Source organism: Sipha flava, unplaced genomic scaffold, assembly GCF_003268045.1.
Source record: "Sipha flava isolate LNK unplaced genomic scaffold, YSA_version1 167_pilon_pilon, whole genome shotgun sequence".
NCBI lineage: Eukaryota > Metazoa > Arthropoda > Insecta > Hemiptera > Aphididae > Sipha > Sipha flava.
Genome location: NW_020271856.1, coordinates 504,119 through 522,781, shown reverse-complemented (window position 1 = coordinate 522,781; position 18,663 = coordinate 504,119). Strand labels below are relative to the sequence as shown.

Here is an 18,663-nt window from a genome sequence, read left to right as displayed (position 1 = left end):
TATCTAGTTAGTATAGAAGTCTGTGTTTTCAACATTGGACTAATAATGATAACATTATAAAAAATAATATTCATAGATAGATATCAAATCCGGCAGACATGAGGAATAAAGATTTATCAATGATATTTTATAGTTCTAATTAATATTTTACCGTTTTAGAAACTGACAAGACGCTGTAACGAATCAAATTTCTTCAAATTTCCGTTTTAAGTTCCTAATAATGTATGCCTCAATACATATACTTTAAGTGGCCAGTTCTCAGTTTAATGATACATTGATTAATCACTTTTCAGTATGATGCTAATGCAACGCTTATTTCCAAACCTTGTGACTAATAAACTCTGTAGTGCTAAAATATTAACGAATTTTGTAAGTATTATCTAAAATAATGCATTTCAAAAAATGAATATATTTTTTTGTGTTTAATATTATAATACCATATTAATTACTTATTAGGTACTTAGATGTACATATGGTTTAAACAATGTAGGAAGTGATGATCCCGGTGTTGAAATTCCTGAAAAAAAAATTGTTGAAGAAAAAACTAGTTTAGCCATGAGGGCATATCTGCAAAGAGCTACACAATACAGTAAGTAATGTATATTAATACACATTTGGTATTAATATCATTTAAATTAAATATTAAACAACTATAAAAGCTAGAAATCATTAAAAATACTGATATTTTACTCAATATAAAATTATATGGTTCTATTGTATTATCATATATAGTTCAAAAAGTCTTCAAAATTATAGCAAACAATTTATTTGAGGAAATTGTTATATGTAATCATATTTTAAAACATTTTTAATCTTGAAACTGAAAACTATAAAATGTCTGTGAGAAAATTGTGATTTCTGAATTAATTAGTTAAAATAAATTAATGCATTTTTAGTTGAGTTTTTTTATTATAAGGTTAAGTATGTATGTAATGATCATATTTTTAAAATCATTATTAATCTTAATTAATCAGTATAAAAATATACTATTTATCAGTTTTTTATAATCAAATATAAATATATATTGTATATATACATTTTAAATTTCTAAAATAATTGTGCATTATGTATTATAATATTCTTATTATTAATAAACTGAATGATCAATAATTATAATTTATACACAAATATTCACAATTGTAAACTTTAACTTTATTTATTATTTGTTAAAAACCTAGTAATAACAAAATATTTGTTGAAACAATAAAAATTAATAAAAAAAAAATTTCTTAAATAATATGATGAATCATTTTTTATTCTTTTTTCAGATAGCTTTATGGATCAGCAAATACATGAATATAAAATTGGGAAACGACATTTAGCTAATATGATGGGTGTTGATCCAGAAACATTTACTCAAAAAGATATTGATGTTTGTTGATAATTTTATAAAATTTAAGATAACCTCAAATATATAAGTAGTTTCGATATGAAACTATGTTTAAACCATATTTTTAATTAGTTTCTTCATGTGTACATTTAATTCAAAATACATCAAATCAACTGAATAGTTCAATATTTATCAAATTAATTAAATAAATACATTAATATATATATTTTTATCAATTAAAAATACAAAAATTATTCTACAATAAAAAGATCTTAACAAAAATATCTCAAGTCTATTTAATTAAATTATTTTAAGTCAATTTTTGTTGAACATTAAATTTTCTTTGGAAAAAAATTTTTTATGTATTTGGAGAATCTATTGGAATCTTAATTTTTAATTTCTGAATGCAAATTAATTTTAGTTTCTGAGCAAAGCCAAAAATGGAATTTTTAATTAATTTAATTATAAATTAAAGATCTGAAATTTATAGTACTTAAATGACAGCCAAAATATATAGACATTTTTAAATTAATAAATTTATTAGTTAATAAAATTAAATAATTTGCATTTGTTTTTTCAAAAAATTTATAAACAGTTGTTTTAAATATGACAATTTTGCCATCAATATTATTCAAATTTAAGATATTGAAAATTTGTGTCATAAAGATCTGCATTTTACTTATTATGTTGATAATAATTTACTAACATAATTTTAGGCCGCTATTGGGTATTTATTCCCTTCTGGTTTGTATGATCCAAAAGCAAGACCTTTAATGAGACCACCCAGTGAAGTATTTCCACCAAAAAAAGATGCAGAATTTGATGAATCTGGTCGTCCATTTCATGTTTTTTTTTATACAGGAAAACCAAACTTTTATTCAATATTACACGTGAGCTATATAAAATTTATAAATATACATTTATATTATTATTATTATTATTATTAAATACCTTTACTGGATACTTAAGTTGATTATAATATAACAGTTTTAATGAGATAGAAATATGTAACCGACCACATAGCTATCCGCAGGGGTACTGGGGAGGGGGCATAGCTGCTTTAGATAATAATTTGTATAACAATTTATTGCATTTTATATAGCAGTATTGGAGAGCGATAAAGAGGATTTATAAGGTGAAACAAAATTGTTTGTTAGTTTTCAATATCACTATTCGGTATTTGGTTTTATCATGGTTGTAAGCCCATATCATAGAGTAACTCTATAGTCCCATGTACAATTGTGGTTTACACTACCACTAATCTCCCCCCCTCCAAGAAAAATTTCTGCAGACAGCCTTGACCAGTTATCATATTTAAACAAATATAAACATGTCCTTTTGGACATTTTCTAATGAAATATATGCCTAACCTTATTTATTATGGCTTAAATGAACTTTTAATTGAATTATCCATTAACAAAAGAAAATTGAAAGAGTAAATTTGTTTTATTAGTAATGCTATGAAATATTAAGTCAATGAATATGTTTATTAATATCCTGTGTGTGATATTTTTTTTTATTATTTTAGAATATAGCCACTAAATTAGTAGAATTAAATAAGTTCGAAGACAGTTTGAGGAAAAACAATATACTTCCTGATGCTGACAAAAAATTGTAAGATTTGTGTATGATGTATTTAAAATACTGGAAATATTTTTAAAATACATTTTTATCCACAGAACTTCTTTTGGAAGTCAATGGTTATCTAAAGAAGATTTAGAAAAGAAAACGGTTGAAAGGCTTTCAGACCATGAAGTAAAAAAAAAAACTTTATATTTTAGTATTTAAATTATAAATAATTCTCCAATTATTATTTCATTGTTACTGATACTACATTAATAACTTTATGAAAAAAATGCATATTATTTTAGACTTAAATTGATTGAAGTACTAAATATATAAAACATTCTTTTTGAGGATTTTTTTTGAAATTTTTAATTTTTTGACTGACATGATAAATAAAACAAAAAAAAAAATAAAAAAAATAAAATAAAATAGTAGTATAAAATGGAAACCATTTTAATAAAAAATATCTTCCATTAATATTGTTTTTTTATAGATAATCTCAAATAAAACTAATTACAATTTGTTGAGAATAGATTTGATAAAATATTATTACAGTTTAAATTAATTATTTTTCTGGATTGATAAATATTTGTTTTCTTTTTATAAAAAAATATAGCCTCAAATAAATGTTTGATATTATATTATATTTATTAATTATTACAGTTTTTATTATGTGCACTATGTAATTATTTTATTTTCATTTCAGTACAAACATTTTGTTGTTGCAATTGAACGATTGTTAAACCATGCATGTGCATATAAATTAACTGAATTTATTTCTGAATATCAAAAACCTATGATATCAACTAAATCCATTGTTGAATCATCACCAGTAACTATTAATTTTTGAATGTGTATTTAACATTTGTGTAATGATTAATAATGTTTAATTTTAGGTCCTATACACAAAAGATGGACGAGCTTATGTTACTGTGAAAGGTATTAAAAATATATATCTGGTGTTTCATCATTTAATAGTTTGTTTTGTTTTTGTATTTAGATTGCCCTAGAAAAGATGCTAGAGCTGATGTTACAGTTTATTATCCTGGAACAGGCAAACTATCAATAAATGGAAAAGGAATTGAATTCTTTGACTATATTCAAGCTAGAGAACAGGTAAATTTAATTTTAGTTTAATATAATATATTTTTAACTGTGGACAAAATGAAGAATATCTAGGCCTTTTTTATTTGAAAAATTGTTTATTATTTTAATCAGTGAACATTTAACTATTGATCATATTTGTTAGATTGTTATATTTTTATTTTAGATTTATTTATGTAATGCACAATTTATTTTAATGATTTTATTTTATTTTTCTCATCAAGTATTTATATCTCTGACAACTGTTTGTACACATTCAATCGGTGGCAGATCTAGGATTATAATTTTTTTTAAAGAAAGGCAAATAGATCAAAATGCAGTGATCATTTTGAAAAGTTATTACCATATTCACAGTTATAATACTTGTGTAATTTAAACTTTGATTGTAGGTTTTATGTTGTTTTTAAAAAAGCTTTGAACTTATATATCATTTGGATCAAAAGTAATCTCTCTTCTTCAATCCATGTGCATCCACAATTACATAACTATATTTACTATTAAATTAATAAAACCTAATTTAAGCCAATATGGAGGCTATGCCTCCCCCCCTTTAAATCCACCATTGCATTTAATGCATTTTTAATATAACTATGATATTATGATATTAAAATAGTTAATTTTAAAAACTTGTTATCTTTTCAATAATATTTTTAATGTTTTTCATACTAATCTTAATTTTTCAATTATTTTAAATTTAGTACCTTTTAACTTTCTAATATCTATTTAATTCTTTTATTTTATGTAAACCATATTTTAAATAGATAAACTTACAAAAAAATTTAAATGTGTACACAACTAGTTTAATAATGTTGTTGAAGTTTGTATTAGGAAAATAATGATGATGAAAATAATTGTATACAATTGAAAAATAATAAGACCAAACTTTTTTTTCAAAAAATTTGGTTTTCCCATCTCTAATTCAAGTTACTACATATTTTTTAAATTTTTAAATGAAGATATTATTTCATTCTTATTTACTTTACACAATTATAATATTATTTGTAGTCTATTTATTTAAATATTCATAATAATATTTTATTAACTATAAAAATTAATTCTAACTCCCTTTATAAATTTCATGGTACATTTACATCATATTAATTTGATAATTTATCTTTTCTTAGTTATTTTTTTAACTAGGTATTCAATATTGATTTGCATTAAAATAAAAAAGTTATTTTATTTTTATTTTTTATGTTGATCAATTTTATATTAATTACAAATTTAAAATATGAAAAAATATTTTGCCATTAGTCTATGAAGTTTAGTGTATTTATTTAAAACTTTGGCAACCACAAATATTTATATTGAACATGCGTTTCTTTGAATATAAATATATAAATATAAGTATGCACTATGTCTTTTTTAATTAAACCAATACTGTGTCAATATTGTAAAAAGTTATTAAAAACCACCGAGTGTCTTAAGATAGTTTATTTACCATTAGTCAAAAACACATTGCTTTTAAAATTTAATTCTATTATCAACATTTTATACGATTAAATCTGAGCTCTAGCTTGTTTTTGTTTATATTATCATTGAAAACAAATAGCTGTGTAAACACCAGATACTAAGAATTGAAACTCACAATGTTTATTTATAAATGTTGAAAGTGTCTTTTATAGTAGTAATATTGCTGGTGTTTGCATTCTTACAGTTTGATTTAGTCATATTTATGTTTCAATCTTTTAAACAATTATAACTAATGATTTTTAAAATAGTATAATTTGTGGTTTAAGAGCTAATAAGGATATTTTTTTTTGCATTTTATGTATTCTATTCTATTTGAAGATTTTTCTTTTGTCAAGTTAGCAATATCTCAATTTACTCATGATATATGACTATTATTGTATAAGATGGTTCCAAGTTAAATTTAAGTGTCATAGAAAAGTAAAAAAATATGACCCTTATATATCAAATAGCTCCTGTTTCTTTGGAACTAGACATGTAATTTATCATGAAAAATATAACAAGATCATTTTACTTTTCAATATTATATTATAATGAAGCAATATTTTTTACACTTTATCAATAAATCAATATGTTATTTAAATACAACAGACAATAATTAAATAATAAAAGTACCTAATATTTGAGAGTATTTATGAAGCTTTGTTGATAAGCTGTATTAAAAGATCTTGTTGATGATGCACAATTTCTTTTAGTTGTTTAATTTCTTCAACAAGAGCTTTATTTTCCATTTTATTTTCTAATACAGCTTGTTTATAGTCAACCGTATTTAATCGTTTTTGTCTTGCTATATTTAACGCATCTTCCATTATGTCTCTTGGTAATCTTTTTTCTGTAGGATTTAATGGTTTTACATAAAGTACAACTCTATATGCTGATGGTGTAACTCTTGCGCTCCAATTAAAAAAATTTATAACACGTCTTGGCAAGCAACCTTGAAATAATGCTTGTTCTTGAGAATGAATAAGCTGAGTTTGTCTCACAAGTTTAGAAAGATCAGCAGTCTTGTGTAAACCTTGAATATCATGAACTGCTATTCCCACTAGTAAATTCATTAATACAACAGTTACAAATACAATGAATAGTATAAATGTTATATAAGCACTAACATCAAAAATTACTGGAGATTCTTCAGATTTCAATAACAAATCTATATCAAGCTCTCCTGTCATCATCACTAATACCTTTACTATACCTATTAACGGGTTATTAAAATCATTTGATGCAGGAAATAATGTACAAAAACTTATTGTAAATCCTATAAGCAAGCATGAGTAGGCTAGCAACAATTTAGCAAATTCCTTTTGGACTTTAGTAAACATTGCAATGTATGTTCCAAATATAGGTAACTGACCAATCATTACCATTAAATTTGACCAACCAAACAAGACAGAAAATGCTCCAATAGGATTTTGCCAATCATATGTTTTATTTCCATATAAAAAAGATGTTAGAAAAACACTTGCAACCACAAACCATTCAACAATGTTAGTGATGCTTAAAAAATATTGTTTAACTGATGTAAATCCTGTTATACCAATTAATTTTCTAATTATTATAATAATTGTAAATACTAACAATATATACCAGACAAATTCTATAATTCTGTGAGATATGTGTTGTATATTGAACATATTGACCTTCAAATTACAGGCATTTTGATGTTTCGATTCATTTAGTTCTTGACTCTCTGTTAGTTGTTGGTCACCTATTATGTTTTTGGATTTATTATAACAATCATGTGCTAATGCTGTCATTACATAAGAAGTTAAAAGTAAAACAAAAATGGCATCAAAAATTAAACGAACAAAATAAAATCGACGAATTTTTTGCCATTTTAAATATAAAAATGCTTTACACAATGGATGTTCAAGCATAGATTTTTGACCACACTCTTCCAAAGTATGTAGTAAGATAATTTCTCCCTGACTTGGATTTTGTAATAAGTATCGAAAATCCATTATTAGTTCAACTTCTTTGGCAGAAGCTTGATCGTTAAGTGAAATTGCTTGATCAAGTTTTTTTTTAATTGTATTTATACTTGTGGGTGTTTTTCTATTGATTATGCTTAAAGCACTCATTCCACCAACAGTTCTAGAACTTATATCAGCTCCTTTAATAATCAAAAAATCCACACATTGGGATAATTCATTTAAAGCAGCTATGTGGAGTGGTGCATATCCATATTTATCTTGAATATTGACATTTGCACCCCATTTTACTAATACTTCAACCACATGAAAAGATAAGAAAGCTTTACATACAGCTGAATGCAAAGCTGTTCTTTTGTCAAAGTCTAAAGCATTTACATCAGCTCCTAATTCTAATAATATTTCCACAGATTCTGCACATTGAGCTTTTGCAGCTAAATGTAAAGGAGTTTGTTTTTTATCATTTATTACACTGTGAGCAGACCCTGAATGAAGTAATATTTGAACGCATTCTGTATATCCGTTTTCAGCTGCCATGTGTAAAGCTGTTGACTGTTTTGATTTAGAATTGAGATTGATTGTTTTATTACTTTTTGCTAAAATAAGCTTTAAACATTCAGTGTACCCCTTTTCTGCCGCCCAATGAAGTGGTGTATTTCCATTAGTATCCAAAGTGTTTGGATCTATACCGATATGCAAAAGATATTTAACACATTCTACAGAATTGGCTTGTACTGCACAGTGTAACACTGTATCAGTTACTTGACATCCCTGGTCTATTAAGATTTTTGTTGTTTCTAATGCATTGCCCATTACTGCTGAATGTAATGGTGTATATCCATTCTGAATTATATTTATGTCACAGTTTTTTTTTATAAGCCATCTGAAAATCAAAATTAAATATTTTTATAAATTATATACTAACTATGATAAAGTAAATATTACATCTAACACTACTATACTAAACACATATAAAAGAAAAGGATTTAAAAGTAGAGAATTTACAAAAAAACCTAGAAATGTTCACTATGTATTTCAAAACATATCTATATCAATATCATCTATATCAAACTAACTATACTGAATTTATATTATTTAATTGAATAATTTTTTTTTTCATTATGCCTAAAATATTGCAACAAATTTTGAAAAAATACTAAAAACTAGTAACATACATGGTATTACCATAATTTGTATTAATATTTTACTGTAGGTATAAAAAATATCTTTTCAAAACATATTTTCTTAACATTTTATGAATTCAAAATATAGATAATTTTTTAGTCCAAAATCCAATTTTAAAAATTAGTTGTAAAAAATTGTGTATAAAAATTAGGATTTTACTTAAGGGACTTAAATTATTTAGACCTTTTTATCACTTGGATATTTATTTTTTTCTATTCTCGCTACACAGCTAAAGATTAATTAATGTCTCTTAATGTTTTAAATGTTTTATTCATAATTTATTCATTCCTTATTTTTATATAACTAAATCAAAATAATACAACACAATCTAAAAAATGACAGAAATAGAAATAATTTTAAAACTAAAAATAAAGTATTGAATATGAGATTTAATTAATTTTAAATAATTTTTAATAATTTTTTATATAGTATTATTTTTAATACTTTCTCTTTATTGAGGTGAATGAAGAGAAACGTGTATCCTCACGCACAGTTGGAAGTCATTATTTATGAGATAGTTTAGTAATCAGCCCATTTCATCAAAAACCTATTATATCTAATGTACTGCTACCGGCTTTTAATTTTTTTTCTTATCCGTGTTTTTTAGCTGTATTTTAACTATAAATTAAATTATAAATAAATTATTTATTTATTTCCTTTTCATAATTGAATCGGTCATTTTGAAAAGGCCATTTCTCCATATATTTTCAATACTAGTTTTATGTGATAGATGTGTTAACTAATAATAATGCATATTTCCAGCGTGACCGCCATATCATAGTTGGTTTTTTATAAGAGAATTAAATCATTCAACCATTTTTCAATTTTTATCTAAATTTAATTTTGATCTCTAAAAACAGTTTTTTACGTTTCCTGCCAATTTTCATTTTATGGAAATATAGCCTTTTGAAATTTCATATTTTTTTTTTCTAAACAATGCTTGGTATTGCATTATTTACGTTAGTCTGATAATATCTTATTTCAGTTTTATGATCGTTAACATTATAGACGGATGTTGAAAATATAATCAACAAAATGATGTTTTGGTTTATGCGTGAATGTATATATTACTCGGGATAATTGACTAGCGGTTTTTTAAACACCTGTCTAATAAATTACCCCCCGTGAATTCATAAAGTTATGGTCATGGTACATAAGTTATATTTTGTTTGGTTATATTTATATATTGTTTAAATTAAAAAAAAAATTACGTTTCATGTTGTATTTATTTATTATTACTTATTATATTTTTTCGTGGTTCTTGAGTTAGGTACTAGGTATTATTATTTATATATTATTCCAAATAGTTTTCTCTTAGCTAATTTATTTTAAACAAATTAAATTTTCCATAGCAATCGTAATACAAATATACAGTGAAATATATTTAGTGAACATTTTGAAGTACTCGTATAATATAAAAGTCAAGAAAGTTATACTTTTTGGGTATATTCGTGCATGATATCAATATTATTATTACATTATCACAGACTATTATGGAACAAATTGATTACAAAAATGTGTCTTGCGAGTGAAACTCATTATTTTGGTCAAAAAGGCCATTAAATATTAATCCAAGTTACAAAATAAAGATTACCCACTAAATTTATGAATGATTTTGATAACTAATATAATTATTTAAGTATTGAGTTATTGAGTTTAAAGTTAAATTTTAAAATAATAATAGGTATTTTATTTCCGAATTAAATAACTGAATTCAATATAATCTGATTTAGATGGCAAATTACCAAATTAAAATTAATATTTTTTGTGTTATAAAAATAGATTATAATTAATTATACTTTTTTGTATCTTTTACGAAAATATTATATTCATGATTCGTGAAAGATTTCAAATACTTGTGTATAAATATCTAATAAATTAAACAAATTAAATATCTTTAAAAAAATTTCTGGTTTGAATTTAATTGTTTGAGAGTATTATTAAATGAACAACATGAGTATACTTTCCAATTATAAAATAATTAATTCGTTAAATAATAAAATAAAAATTTGGAATTACTACATCATATTTCTAAATTATATTATATTTATTAAATTTATAATATTATTAAACTTATCAAAATTATGATTAAACGATATGACCAGCGCCGGTGGTAGGGCAAGACAGGAAGGACTGTTGTTCAGGGGCCCTGCGCTTTTCATAATTAAAAATTAATCATTTTTGAGCCTATAATTTTATTTTTAGAATTAAATAACTAACGCCTCTTGTCATGTGAAAATGTATTTGGTATTTTAATCTTTTAATTTCAAAATGATGTCTCGTAGATATCTATAATGTAGTATGATTAGTATAATAATAATAAATTAATAAATAATAGTACATTGTTGAAGCTTTGATGATAAAATATTACATTCAAACTAAGGAAAAATATTTTTACATAAGTTTTGTAAAATAGAAAAATAAATTATGCGAGTACTAGGACATATAAGAAAAAAAATTCTTGGGCTCCGTAATACTTCCGCTGGCGCTGAATGTGATAGCTGATACGTAGGTACTTGAATATTATCAATAAAGCTCAGATATATATGTATTATACGTATTTTCACTGTGACTTGATAAATTAATGTGAGTAAGTAACTATGATTTATGATTTTTGTATGTTTTTCGATAAAATTAGCTATATTTAATATTTCATTTTTTTCTCTCGTATTTAGACAATAATATGGATATAATTACAAAATCAGAAACTAGTAACTTAACTTTTATTAAACGGTTAACAAATTTAAATTGCTGTCTAACTCAAATGGAAGCTATTAAAAATATTCTCTCTGCTTTTTTTTTTTGAAATTACTTCTGAAAAAATGTAAAAATGTCTCCTTCATTCATTGTCAATATGCAATATTGTTCGGTAACATTATTCGAAGTTTAAAGATCATTTAGTTGTTATAAAGTAGTTTCACGGCTAAATCGTCAGTCCTTTAAATTTGAAATGTATAAAAATGTACTTTGTCAATGTAATCAAGATAATTTATTTTTTTTTTTTAGATATTTTAGCTTCTTCAATTTATTACATTTTTAAATCACATTTCTACTTAATTTCCTCTTTGCCTCTATCCTTAACTCATAGACTATACATTACTAATAAATAAATCGAGTTAGTAGAATACATATTCTGAGTTTTTAGCACGAATTTTGGTTTAAATAAATGTTTCAGTTATGTACATAAATATAAATCCAAGCTCTTGTTATCAAGTATAATTCATAATACTATATTAGAAGTACATAACTTGAAATAACGTTTTTACTTTTTGGGATATTTCAGTTTAGCATCTATGTTTTTTGTGGAGTTATAAAAGCACAGACATTTGTTTCGTGTTTATTTAAAATAGTTTGATTATCCAGACAAAAATAAAACGAGAATGTTGCGTATTGTAGGTTCTGCTTATTCTGGATTCTTTTAAGACTCAAGAGTGGGTATTTACTATTTATGAGTTGTAACTTGCCAAACTGTAAACTGTAATTAATTTATGTTTGGAGCGTGGACAGTTATAAAAGTCTTTACATGTACAAGCCGTTCAAATGTCATATTTTTGATTTATCGGTCAACTCATATTTATGAAAAACCGTTATTGGCTGTAGTATTTCATCTAGGTGCGTCCATTAAAATTAAAATAAAGCAATCTCGTGGAAATATTGAAATTGTTCGTTTATCATCAACCGACATAAGCACGTAGGTCAGATTTATATTGTCGGTCCCAATAACCGATTTTTCTATTTTTTATTGAGACGTGCATCGGTGGATCTACAACATAGCATCGTATAACAATAGAAGAGGCGTGTCACCGCGGGTACAGAACGCGGCCGTCATGTTTGCACGTCAAATTCTGCGCGAGCGATAAAAATAAACGTTAATTGACGGCGGCACCGACACAGGACATGTGGAACGAATAAAACGCGATCATCGCCTTGGTGATCATTGCAGGTTTACCTGAGCGCGTCGGCGTTTCCCATGAAAGCGGCCAAATGTATGGCGGTGATGTTGCCGCAGTGCGTGTAGTGCAAGTTGGCGCCGCATTCGTGCAGCGTGTCTAGGCACTCGTCCGGTGCGCCAATGTACACGGCCCAGCAAAACAGCCTGTCCAGCTCGCCTTGGTTGGGCGGCGGATGCACGCCGCCCGGGTCGAACTCGTTGAGCTCCATCTGCTCCATGAGCTGGAGTCGTCCGTTGCACGTCCGCATCGAGTCCAACAGGTCGCGCCTAATGGTGTCCTTCCGTATAATGATCGATAGCTCGATCTCCTGATGACCGTCGGGCGCAGCAGTGTCCGTGATCGCTGGCGCGTCCGGCAGGCTCTCGATGAACAGGAACTCCTCGACGTTGGACCGCCGGTCGCGGTTACCGTGGCCGCTGCCGCCCCGTGGCCGGTACCGGAAACTGTACCACCGGTCCTTGAGCGACGACTGCTGCGTCGCCGTGGTGCTCCCGTGTCGGTTGTGCACGTTCAGGCTGATCGTCCTGTCCAGCGGCGTGGCCACCTCCAGGTGATGTCGGGTGGCGTCCATCGTTTCTTTCGTCCCGAATGGAAGGGTTTCTTTATGGTTCCTCGTAGCCGCGTCCCGCGATGTCTGTCCGGGCGAGTCGCGGATTCGCGTTCTTGGATATCCGAGACGCGACGACGTTTAATCGGGCGGCCGGCCGCGCGACAATGACGACGTGCGCGCGAGTACTTCGACGATTCGCTTTTCAATGCCCGGTGTGTGTATACGTACGCGATCGTACCTCGATCGTGATGTGATGCCGGGAGCGTGGCCACTATCGGAACTATGAGCGTATCTCCCTCTATGCCCCCCTCCCTGCCGCCCCCGTTCGACCCGCCACCCCGATCACGTGTGGCTGTCCGTTTCGTATATATTATGACCGTATTAATATATTATGTTGGTCACTAACACGTGGTGTGGTGACCGGTAACGCGCGAATCTACCGTGACTGCGTTTCTCTATCTATCTTTCTATCTCCGTCCGTGTGTGAATACCTAAATACGTATACATTACATTGACGCACATGACTACGGTTATAAAATTTAAAAACGTAAAAAAATAATTTATATACAATAACTATTCAGTATGATGAAAATAAATTCCGAACACGTAGACCGTTAGCTTTACAACAATCAAAGTCAAGGTCTATTATTTATCAACGTGCATACATTTTACGGATATTTGCCTCTCCCTCTATCATAATATCCTTAATTTCTAATTCTATTCTTATACATCCGAGAACTGTTAATTTATAATTCATACCGTTATAATTTCATTGATGTTTATAAAGTATTTAAAATTTTTAAAGCATTGACGTCGTGGTACGAAAACAATGCCCATTATTAATTATAACAATACTTACTAATCCAAATAATTTAATATCATATTTTATTAAAATATTATTAGAGATACGATTTCAATATTTGCATTATCGGAGTTTCTGAAATGTAATTAAAATGGGTTTTATCTTCAATTATGATTTCTAAGTCATGCATGTTCGGATAAGAAGTATAAAATTCAATATTTGGTTGTGAACTTCTATTATTAAAAAAAATATATTGTCATTATCTTATTGAAAACCTTAACATTATAACATGGTTTTACGCCTTATAGTTATATAAAACTTTATAGTTGTCAACTGATTATTGTTAATAAATAATATTGACATTAATAGTAATTTCAATTATTAACGGTTCTCTCTGGACATCATCCCTCTTCATATTAGCTCATGCTACCCAAATGTTTTCCTCGGCGCAATTGCTTATTGTAGATATTATGTTACAAAACGTACATTTTTATACTTAAAAAAAAATCTGAAATATTTATAATTATAAAGTACACGGTTAATAAATAATATCATGTTTTATATATACTCGTATTGTATACAATTTGGAACTATTTTAAATAAAATAAATAAATAAATATCTAATAATTTATCGAATTCATTTTATCGTTATTTATGAGATAATTTTTCTAAATAGGTATTAAAAAAAAAGGAGCCAAGTATTCAGATTTTTTTTTATCGGGTAAAACAGATAATGGTTAGCTTTGCGAAATTCAAACTTAACTAAAATATTATTTTTGACCGTACAATCGGAAAAATATATAACTGGTATTAAACATAATTATAAATATCGTATTATTGTTGGTCAAGAATCTTATGATATTATATGTTTAATAATTTAGTATTTATATATTAACTTTTTATTTCGTAAACAAATAGTAGTTTTTTGTATAAAAATTCTAAAGGGCGGTTAAACAATTGGATAATTTACTCATGTTTAATAGTAATATACCTTTGTGGACATTTACATATTGGACATTTTTATTCTAATTTATAGCAACTTGCATGTCTCGTTTTTCTATCCATGTGGGAATTCCTTCATCTACCATTTTATATTATGGGCATTTCACCTGAATACATGATATGTTACCTGACATAACTGATCGATTGAGAGAATTTTAGAAACTAGTCGTAAATTAGAATAATAATTTATAATTTGTTTAATTTAAAATATTATAAACATTTTTATTGGAATGTTCTAATGATTTCGAAAGATATTATGTATATCTAAATAAGTGTTATAACAACCACATAATTACTTTCATTAGACCAAAAATATCAGTTATATAACATACAATTATACTAAAAAATTATAATCGAAGTTGAGAAAATTACGTATCAATCTATTATTATTGGATTGATCAGTTTATATTTTTTCCAATAGCGTGCACATGGGGGGAGGTTAGGGGTTATATCCCCCCCCACTAATCTACTAATTTGTTTTGCTATAATAATACATACAATGCATGATTTCATAAAATGTAATATTATTATTTTACTTATATTATGAACTATATTTACCATTTAATATAAAGCACATCTAGTATATTATGTGGTTGTTGTTTCATGAAAATTAAGATAAGCAATCAAACATAAATTATGATTGTATGATTATACTGTGGTTATACGAATTATAAATTAATTGAAGAAACATTGTTATTGTTACTCTATTGACTAACCGCCAAAAACGTATTATCCAAGTGTTCATCAATTGATCAATGTGTTATAAACTATTATCAGCGAAGAAATTGTAACTTGTTATAAATTCATTTATATATTAATTATATTAATTTAATAAGTTAATTTTATAAATTGTGATTTGCTGAAATTATTGGGTAGGTTTTTTTTGAGTATTTTATAACTGCACAGTCAGTTAAAGTTTTTTATGATGTCAAAAAGCGAAGGAACAATTGAGTCATATTTTTCCAAAAAAACTAATATTGATCAAAGAGTAAGTTTAATAGATTAGCTTTGATGAATATCCATCGAAATATACAGTTTAAGACTGCTGTTATTCTAAATGAACTGAGTGCAAATCTAGGCGTTGAAATGTCCGTCTAGAATAATATAATAAATAAATTTGAATATGAATAAATAAAATTTTAGGTAACTATAGTAGCGTAGCTATACTCTTGCTACTCTAGCTACTCTTGTAGCTTTTAGTGGTATAATATAGTCATATTAAATTAATAAAATAGTAATTTATAGCAAATCAAAATATACTTCTAATTATAAGAAAAAAGTCAGAAAAGTGGCGTATTGAATGTCACAAGAAAACAATATATTTGTTCTTATTAAAATTTACCAGGTTGAATTATTATTTCCTTGCCTTGATTCAATTCTGATTCCACCACCAGATAATACCTCCCTCCATAGAAAATTTCTAGGCACACCATTGTATATACATCTACTAAAAATTTCAATTAGCTTACAAACAATTTGAACCTAAATATAGTTTTTCAATTTTCATATTAGTATTTAATACATGCTTGTAAACTTTTTTAAAAGCTATGCTTAAAATTGTTTTCGAATGCATCGATTTATTAGTCATGAAAGTGAATAATATACTCAAACTTAAATATACTTGCCTCTATAACATCCAACTTGTTTTTCATATATTTCAAATTAAATAATTAAAACTTATTTATATTACTTATACGTATGTCTAAAATATGTTTTAATTTTCATATTGTGAGCTATTTTTTGTGCGGCCGAATTAAAATATACTGTAATTTATAATTTTAATTTTATAACAAATTACTTATGCATTTTGTTTCATAGTAATATTTTTTTTGTAATTTTTCTTTGTTTTTAGATATTATTCCCGTTATTATTTACGGATATGATTGACAAAGTAGATATTGAAGCTACAGTCAGTGGTGGAGGAGTTTCTGGAAAAGCTGGTGCAATCCGTTTTGGTATTTCTTGGTGTTTATGTTCATTTGTGGATCCTGAAGTAGTGGAACGCATGCGAATCGGTAAAAAATTTTATGATAACTGATAAGTTGTGTTGTAAATGATTTAATAACATAATTTTTGTTTTCTAGCTGGTCTATTACAAAAAGATTACAGGAGAAGAGAAAGGAAAAAACCAGGTCAAGCAAGAGCTAGGAGGAAGTTCACTTGGAAAAAGCGTTAAAAAATTATTTTTGTTATATAAAAAATGTATAAATTCAAAGTACAATAAAAATAAAATAAATTAGATTTTTATTAATTGGTTTTTATTATTGAATGCCTATTTTAATATTTTAATATTATTAATATATAAAGTTATAATCATTTCTAGATCTACAATGTGATGCAGGGTATTAGAAAATTCAATAATGATAATAATTGCCTCTATCCTATACTTTTAAATTTTATTCTATTTTTATTTTAATCCAGAAGGATGCAATTACACCCCTATCACGTTGCTCCAGCTTCCAATAAAATGTGTCATAATAGTATATTTGAAACAAATATAGATTAATGACCCCTAAGAAAAAACACCTTTAAATTAGTCACCAATTTTTAAAAATAATTAAAACAATCTTTAAAAAAAAAAATAAAAGCAGCTGACATTCAAGTTTAATTGGAAAAATTAAATTATTTAAACTTAAATAAAGTAATTAAACTAAAATTGGAAATTCATTTTCACTTAGGAAACATAGTTATATAAATATATAATATTAATTCATATGATGTGTGTTCATATTATAATTATAATATATGTGAAATTAGGTATATTTTCTTTCTATGAATACAGAGTTAGTCTAAACCACCTGGATACCCGAATATTTCTGGGAAATTTCAGATTCATTCTTAAAATAGGGGCCCAACTGTGGGCGGATACACAGTTAAAGAATTCTGGGTCAGGCCAGTGGCGTGGTGATGTGGGTAGTCGTGAGGTGGCCGCCTCTCAGTTTTTTGGGGTGCGGGTGGGTATCGACAAAATATACTTGCCTCTGAAAATTGTTGAGTTCGCCACGCCACTGGGTCAAGCTATTTCAAGAAGCCACCTATTAGAGCTGAAAGTGGATTATAAATGTATTCTTGTAACAAAAAAAAACAAGTTTATTCATTATTATCATTGTAAACATTTATTTTATTTTATGGAATCTTATATGGGGTCTGCCATAGAGATGTTTTATTTTACTAACCTGGGATATCATTTTGGAGGTGGAAGTTGGGGCATTTTGTTTTTAACTTCAACTTATAGCCTGTACACTTAAAAAATATAATAAGTCCTCAAGAGGCCAATTTTGTCAACAAATATTAACTGTGGGTCAGCTGACCCCTCCTGAACCTCTCCTAAATCCGCTCCTGGGCTCAAAGCAATTACGCTAAAATAAAAAATAATATTAATTATTTTCCTGAATTAAATTAAAATTATGTTATTCCTATCTTAATCTTAGGATATTGTTGACGTGGTTTAATAAAATTAGATATAACGGTTATAGTTTATACATTTTTGTTCTTTTGATCAAAATCGATTAAATATAAAAGCAAAAAATGAGATAAATGTTGTTAACGGTTACATACAGGATCACAATGATAATTCAATAATATTGCTTTTGAAAAAATATAAAAATGAAAATAAATTAAAATTTGCAGTAAAGTTTGAGCGTAGCGAGAAAAAAAACAGTTTTATGGGGTATTTATTGAATCTTACTCTAATATTATGTTGTTTAGGAGCCCATTGTAATTTAAGACCAGAGACATAATCATGAGCCAGACCGACACTGTATAAATAT

At 26.8% G+C, this 18,663-nt stretch overlaps 2 protein-coding genes across 4 annotated transcripts; one reads left to right on the top strand and one right to left on the bottom strand.

The window, feature by feature from the left end:
* The first annotated feature begins 95 nt into the window (after nucleotides 1-95).
* Nucleotides 96-17,134, top strand: LOC112679734 (28S ribosomal protein S9, mitochondrial). Of its 2 annotated transcripts, XM_025549637.1 has the most exons (12): nucleotides 96-222; nucleotides 294-369; nucleotides 457-589; nucleotides 1,269-1,372; nucleotides 2,047-2,220; nucleotides 2,859-2,944; nucleotides 3,010-3,085; nucleotides 3,603-3,728; nucleotides 3,793-3,835; nucleotides 3,897-4,012; nucleotides 16,746-16,908; nucleotides 16,978-17,134. In XM_025549637.1, exons 2-12 carry the CDS (start codon nucleotides 295-297, stop codon nucleotides 17,067-17,069), a joined length of 1,188 nt encoding a protein of 395 aa, XP_025405422.1. In that variant the 5' UTR covers nucleotides 96-222; nucleotide 294; the 3' UTR covers nucleotides 17,070-17,134. The 2 variants fall into 2 exon arrangements, with proteins under 2 accessions (XP_025405422.1, XP_025405421.1); XM_025549636.1 differs by having other exon boundaries at nucleotides 96-369.
* Nucleotides 6,035-14,422, bottom strand: LOC112679732 (transient receptor potential channel pyrexia-like). 2 transcript variants are annotated; one of them, XM_025549635.1, is made up of 3 exons: nucleotides 12,536-14,422; nucleotides 6,580-8,284; nucleotides 6,422-6,512 (listed from the first exon to the last, which is right to left on the bottom strand). In XM_025549635.1, exons 1-3 carry the CDS (start codon nucleotides 13,108-13,110, stop codon nucleotides 6,504-6,506), a joined length of 2,289 nt encoding a protein of 762 aa, XP_025405420.1. In that variant the 5' UTR covers nucleotides 13,111-14,422; the 3' UTR covers nucleotides 6,422-6,503. The 2 variants fall into 2 exon arrangements, with proteins under 2 accessions (XP_025405419.1, XP_025405420.1); XM_025549634.1 differs by having other exon boundaries at nucleotides 6,035-8,284.
* Nucleotides 17,135-18,663: the final 1,529 nt, after the last annotated feature.

Excerpts from the sequence above, each read along its gene's own strand:
- LOC112679734 (XM_025549637.1), top strand. The coding sequence starts at position 295 with ATGATGCTAATGCAACGCTTATTTCCAAACCTTGTGACTAATAAACTC. Across the intron at positions 590-1,268 it reads GCAAAGAGCTACACAATACA|ATAGCTTTATGGATCAGCAA; the intron begins GTAAGTAATGTA and ends TTCTTTTTTCAG. Across the intron at positions 3,729-3,792 it reads CCATTGTTGAATCATCACCA|GTCCTATACACAAAAGATGG; the intron begins GTAACTATTAAT and ends GTTTAATTTTAG.
- LOC112679732 (XM_025549634.1), bottom strand. The coding sequence starts at position 13,110 with ATGGACGCCACCCGACATCACCTGGAGGTGGCCACGCCGCTGGACAGG. Across the intron at positions 8,285-12,535 it reads GGAAACGCCGACGCGCTCAG|ATGGCTTATAAAAAAAAACT; the intron begins GTAAACCTGCAA and ends TTTGATTTTCAG.